At 43.0% G+C, this 6,092-nt stretch overlaps 1 protein-coding gene across 1 annotated transcript; it reads right to left on the reverse strand.

Moving 5' to 3' along the window:
• Positions 1-4,598: 4,598 nt before the first annotated feature.
• On the reverse strand, positions 4,599-5,640 carry LOC120248091 (melanoma-associated antigen B16-like). The gene is given in 4 exon segments (XM_039256302.1): positions 4,599-4,678; positions 4,681-4,874; positions 4,876-4,916; positions 4,918-5,640. Coding segments are annotated over 4 exon segments (1,038 nt in total).
• Between the last annotated feature and the right edge of the window lie 452 nt (positions 5,641-6,092).

Genomic DNA, 6,092 nt, shown 5'->3' on the forward strand with positions numbered 1-6,092 from the left:
CACGAACCGCGAGATCATGACCTAAGCGAAAGTCGGACGCTTAACCGACTAAGCCACCCAGGCGCCCCGGGCAGTATTTATTAAAAGGTACAGTTTTCATGCCCTCCCCACTTTATCCCAATTTCTGTTTGTTATATATTTCTTATGTACATTTGCTCAAGAACCAATGTCCAAAGATGTTGATTCATTCTATTAAGCATAGAAACTAATGGGAACTACTGATGTATCCATCAGGAGGAAAGCACTTTAATTAATTATGAAACAAACATATTTTAGAATCCTAGGGAGTAGTTAAAATAATGAGGTGGATTTATCTGTGTTGTCATGAAATGATGCTGCATTCATTTTATTAAGTGACAAAGGCAGGTGGGAGAACAATGTGTATATCACTACCCAGTATATTAAAAGATCACAATATGTTTTTATAGCACATCTATGCATTAAAAAGCTTAAAATTGTCTTTAAAATAATATACACCATGTTTTCTTTTTATTGTAGTTACCTCTGAGGAGAAAGCTTGAGTTTGTAGAGGAACGTGGTAAAGGGAAGGGATAGATTTATGTATGTAGTTGGAAATACTTGCAATGAGAATATATGCACTGTTATTAGCTTTGCCATTAAAAAATTTTTAAATAAGCTTAACATAAATAGTACCTGTTTATTAGCTGGGTAAAATAACTGCTAGCTGATGCAAAACATAAAACATAAAATCTGCATGACTTAACACAGGTTTATTTCTTGTGCATGTAAAATTTGATGTGGTTTGGCAGTGGATCTTCACTAACTGATGACTCAGAGACTTAGGTGCTTCTGGCTTTGTCTTGTAGTTCGACCTCCAGCTTTGCTACTGAATGGAACAAAGGGGGTGGAGGTGGTGTCCTGGATCTCAAATGGGTGGGCCAGGAAATGACAAAGGCTTCTGGCAAGAGTAGTCACCTGATCCTTCCTAACTGCAAGTAGCCTGGGAATGTAGCCTTCCTGTTAATCCAGGAAAGAAGGCAAGAAAGGATATGGGTAAGCACTTGCATTCTCTCCCTTTAATTATTACATAGTAGGTGCTCAATAAAGAGCAACTATTACAGTTTTTTAGGACAACAGCCCTGTTTGTTTCTGTGAAGCCTAGTATTGGCCTTGCAGTTTAACACCTTTTTTGAGCTCCTACTATATGACAAGTGCTTTCAGGTACAGGATCATAATCTGATTTTTAAAGGAACCCTGTAGGGGCCCCTGGGTGTCTCAGTCAGTTAAGTGTCAGACTCTTGGCTTCAGCTCAGGTCATGATCTCACAGTTTATGAGCTCAAGCCCCACACTGGGATCTGCACTGACATTGATGAGCTTGCTTGGGATTCTTTCTCTCTCCCTCTCTCTGCCCTTCTCCAACTCTCACTGTCTCTGTCTCTCTCAAAATAAATAAATAAAACTTAAAAAAATAAAAAATAAAAGAACCCTGTAACCCCCCAAAGGAAAGGTTCACCCATCTTCACTCAGTAGCACATTTCTGCACTGCTCTTTGCAAAACCCTCTATAATCTCAGCAGGTGAGAATTAGCTCCTTCTTTTTGCTGTATGGTCAGTATCTTAACTTTGGAGTCTCTATTATATACCACCTGACTGAATGTGCCTGAACACCTGCACTGTGCTGTTGGGCACAGCAAAAAAACCAAGATTGCCTTCTGGGGAAACTACACAAGTTAGAGACATCAGAAGGATGATGAATTATTTTTTTTTTCTTTGTTAGTACAGTGTGTTAGGTTAAGGAACTAGTCCTTGCCATCTCAATTCCTCCTGCCTCCTAGGACTTCCAGGGTGATAGGAATTCAGAGTCAGGATTTATAGATATTTGCTTACACAGTGATTTCCATGCTCTTGCCCCATGTATCTCTTAAGAGGGAGTCTTTGATTTTTGTCCACCTAGATATGCTCACTCATTGGCATGTCTTTTCAGTGGCTAGTCCCAAATATGACATGCCATTAAAATCCTACTGCAGATATCAAGGTGGTTCCAAAAACTTCTCTTATTTCAGGTTTACATTCCAAGAACCAGTATGCTCTGTGCCTATTCACACTCGGCTCACAAGCATGCTTATAAAACACGTTGAGAGTGTGGTGAAGAAGCCCATCAGGGAACGGCCGTGTAGCTAAACTCCACTGTTAAAAGAGAAGGGGGTGTAGCAGAGGGATCCCATGGTGAAGGTCATCCAGGAGATACCTGCAGGGAATTGGAATACTCTGAGTCAGAGGGCAGATAGGTGATCCTGGAAAGTCTGTTCCACTGGGAACACAGTGCACCATCCAGAGCAGGATTCACTGAAGAGCCAGCTGGCCAGCAGGCCAGGTTCCAGAGTTGGACAGGAGGGCAACTGGGGAAGATTCAGGGGATGGGCACCATAATGTGGGCAAGTGTCGGGACTGTACACATGTGTCAGTTACTGAGCAGAGGCAGCTCTCAAGGAACCCTGGGGTGAGGTAGCAGTGCTCTGTGTAAATGAACCCCACAGACAACCCCCAAATTGCATGTGATTTTCATGTTCACATTCCTTCTTTATATATATCTGTTTTTCAATGTTTGGCTGCAAGGTCCTTCTTTTAACCCCTGAGAAGCATTATGGGGTAATATGAAGAGAAATGAGTTAACAGAATGTTAGGGAGGAGTAGAATAGCACAGGAGAATGCTAGAAGAATCCAAAACAGAAGGTCTAGTTCCAACTCTGTACATAAGCCTGCGAATTTGTGCACATTCACAAACTTTCTAAGCCTTATGTTCTTCATCTGTGAAGTGGGCTTGATAAGCCTTATGTTATATGTGTGACTGTTACAAAGTATGTATTTTATGTAAAACACATGGCACAGTGCATGGTATACATTGGGTTTTTGATGACTGGATGTTATTACCATGATTATTTTGACTGCAGACTTCAGGGCCTTCCTCTCTGGGATTTGTTTACCAGGAGATGCCAGAGAATATGTAGCACTCTAGGACGTGGCATAGCAAACCAGACCAAATGACTGCTTAAGAAGAAAACGTTGGTAAATCAAACCCAGTAGAGGATAGATTATTTTATTTGGGCATGGGGGACTATTTCTCAAGTGAATGCAACTCATAATTCCTAGAATTTGTGTCAAGGACCAACTCCATCCCTCCTTCCCAGTTGCCCTTCCAATAACCCATCCCTATCTTCATTCACTTATCTCCTCCAAAAATCTAGGTATTGCTTAGAGCTTGCCAAACTATATTGAATATAACTTATTCAGTGAATGGTATAGGCTCTGGATCTCCAAGCATAGTGCCAGCCCAGTGGCTTTTGGTCTCACCTCAAGGAAGTATCACCCTTATTTCTCAAAAACTCCTTGAAGATGGTGTTCATAAAGCACCTAATTTGTGCATTGTGTTCAACTGCACTTGGATAAGAATGCAGGCTATCTTCCATTCTTGCTCCAGGTGGGATCTGGTTAGCCCATAATCCCAAAGCAGCTGCTAAGAATAGTTTTCCATCCTTGGCTTTAGTCTCTCAACCTGACCTCTGCTCACCACCCTCATAGCCTCAGCTAATATACTATAGCTTAATTTATAATTACCTCCCAGTGAAAGACTTGCAATTGCCCAAGGTCACAGCTTGTTTTATTTTGGGACATTTAAACTTGACTGCCTTCATATGGACCCCCCCAACTCTTCATTCCTTTTTACTTGTTCTTTTGGTATTAAAGGATACCTACTATTGTGTATACATGATTGTTTATCCTAGCATCTAAAATTCTATGGGAAGGTAGTGAGTCTTGTTTATCCTGGCATCCCCACTACTAATGCAGTGCTTTCCAAAATGCAGATGGTGAACTAATATTTGGGGAATAAATAAGCCTGTGTACATGGAATGTAATTTATTAAGGTTTATTTCTCATACATCCTTTTTTTTTTTAATTGAGAGAGAGAATGAGTGAGAGAGGGGGTAGAGGAGAGAGAGAGACAGTGAGTGAATCTTAAGCAGGCTCCATGCTCAGCGTGGAGTCCAATGCAGGCTTCCATCCCACACCCTGGGATTACAGCCTGAGGCGAAATCAAGAGTCAGAGCTCAACTGACTGAGCCACCCATGTGCTCCTCTCATATATTCTTAAGTAATCTAAGCAAATGCATGTATAGGTCAGTTAATTTTATAGAATGGCAGATTAAAAGGATTAAGGAAAGCTAAGAATTGACCGTCTTGATCCCAATTATTTTACTACTGAGTTCTTTGATAGTTCCAAAGAAATGCCTATTTGAATATCATTTGTTTTCCAGATCACAAAACAAGATGACCAGGTTTATAAATTTGTTTTACAAACAAACAAAACTTGAATTGTTAAATTTCATAAGTGGCATTAAATGTATGGCCAGTGTCATTCATAAACTTAGATCCTAGAGCTAATAAAATGTTACATTAAAGGGAACAACATTTGAAAATGAACTCTCCCTTCCATGAAGAAGATAAACCTCCATGTTAGTCATAAAAGGGCACAGAGATGTTATACATTGTGTTCCCTACAGCCACACCCTAGCCCTCCACTACTTAGAAGACCAATTGTTAATTTTAATGACAAAGTGAAGAATCTGCCTCTGGCTTCACTAGGGGTGGGAGCTGCTACTGGATCTGGCACTGGAATGAGCACTATCCAAGGCAGTAGTGCCGGCCCTGCTTGGACTCCAGTTAAGGCTCTCTCTGCTTCATCTCTCAAAGCCTCCTCATTTTGGGATGGGAAGCATCTGGGGTCAGACTCATGGATCTTGGTCAGAAACTCTAGCACTTTCATCTTGCTGGTTTCAGTGTGGGCTCTGCGGCCACAAAGGAATTCATAGCGTGGAAGATCAATGTTCGGCACCTGGTGGTACTCCAGGTATTTTTTGCACCAAATATTTGGTGATGAACTTCCTGGGCTCCCCCCAAAATGGAGTGTTTCCTCCCAGAACATAAATCCATCATATTCACCACTTCCCAGACCTCCTCCTCAGTGGCACAATTGACCTTCATGCGGATCACACTGAGGACAGTTATCAGAAGGCTGGCTTTGGGCATGCTCTCTTCACCACGGAGCCTCACATCGTAAGCGAGGCCTAATTTGTTGACAAGGGCATAACCATCGCCGGTAGGGTCCACCTTCTTCATATCAACACCAAAGATCAGCTCCATGCACTCAGAGGCTCTCCTGAGGATCTCAAGGAAGTTGTCCTTGCACTCTTTGATGACAACATCAATCACGTTTGCCTTTGTGATGGGCTCTTTCATTTGATACTTGTGCAGCAGGAACTGCACCAACAAAGTCACCTTCTCATTGAGAGGGTCTACAGGCAAGTTCTCAGTGTCTGACAGGGCCTTTGATGAAGCAGCTGAACTATTTTCCTTTCCTTGGCTGGTGGAGCTCTCATCTGATTTGCTTGGTGAGATGGCTGTGATGACAGTGTCAGATGAGTAGGCACTCTGAGGACTCTGGGAAGTACTGGGTATACCAGCAGGCAGAACTTCCTCCATGTTGCCAGGCATTAGAGGACAAGTGGGGAGAGAGGTCCCCTCCACAGCCTTGGAGACCTGTGTTGCCTCAAGGCCTTGGATCTCATTGTGGGCATAGTGTTGTTCCTGTGTGCAACAGGGAATCTCCTGATCCTGAGACATGCTCACTAATGGTGGTGGTAGCAGGCAGGAATGTGGGCAGGAGGGTGGATGATAGGGGACCATAACCTAGGAATAAAGGGAGGATGTGAGTGGCCACATCTGGTAAACTCAGCTGTGGCAGCTCTGATGAACAGTGCCTCCACCTTCCCTGAGAACAGTACTCTAGAGCCCCACAGACCTCCTGTGGTGTCCTGTAAGAAGCTGGAGGAGGAAGTGAAAAGGCTCCTCAGGGCGCAGCCAGCCAACACAGCCAAGGATTCCCACAGCTGGCAACAGGACAGGTAGGATCCGTTAGGCTCTGTGGATCGTAGGCTCTGTAGGATCTTTTCTGTTTTAGAGTAGTCCGTTTTGTCTTTCTTCAAAATCCTCCCTGTGACCCCAGGGAGGATCTGGGACTACTCCCTCTATAGACCCAAGGATTATCACCTCAGAAAGAGACCTTAATTTCCTTG

The sequence above is a fragment of the Hyaena hyaena genome, unplaced genomic scaffold (assembly GCF_003009895.1).
Source record: "Hyaena hyaena isolate Hyena2069 unplaced genomic scaffold, ASM300989v1 scaffold_12, whole genome shotgun sequence".
Lineage (NCBI taxonomy): Eukaryota > Metazoa > Chordata > Mammalia > Carnivora > Hyaenidae > Hyaena > Hyaena hyaena.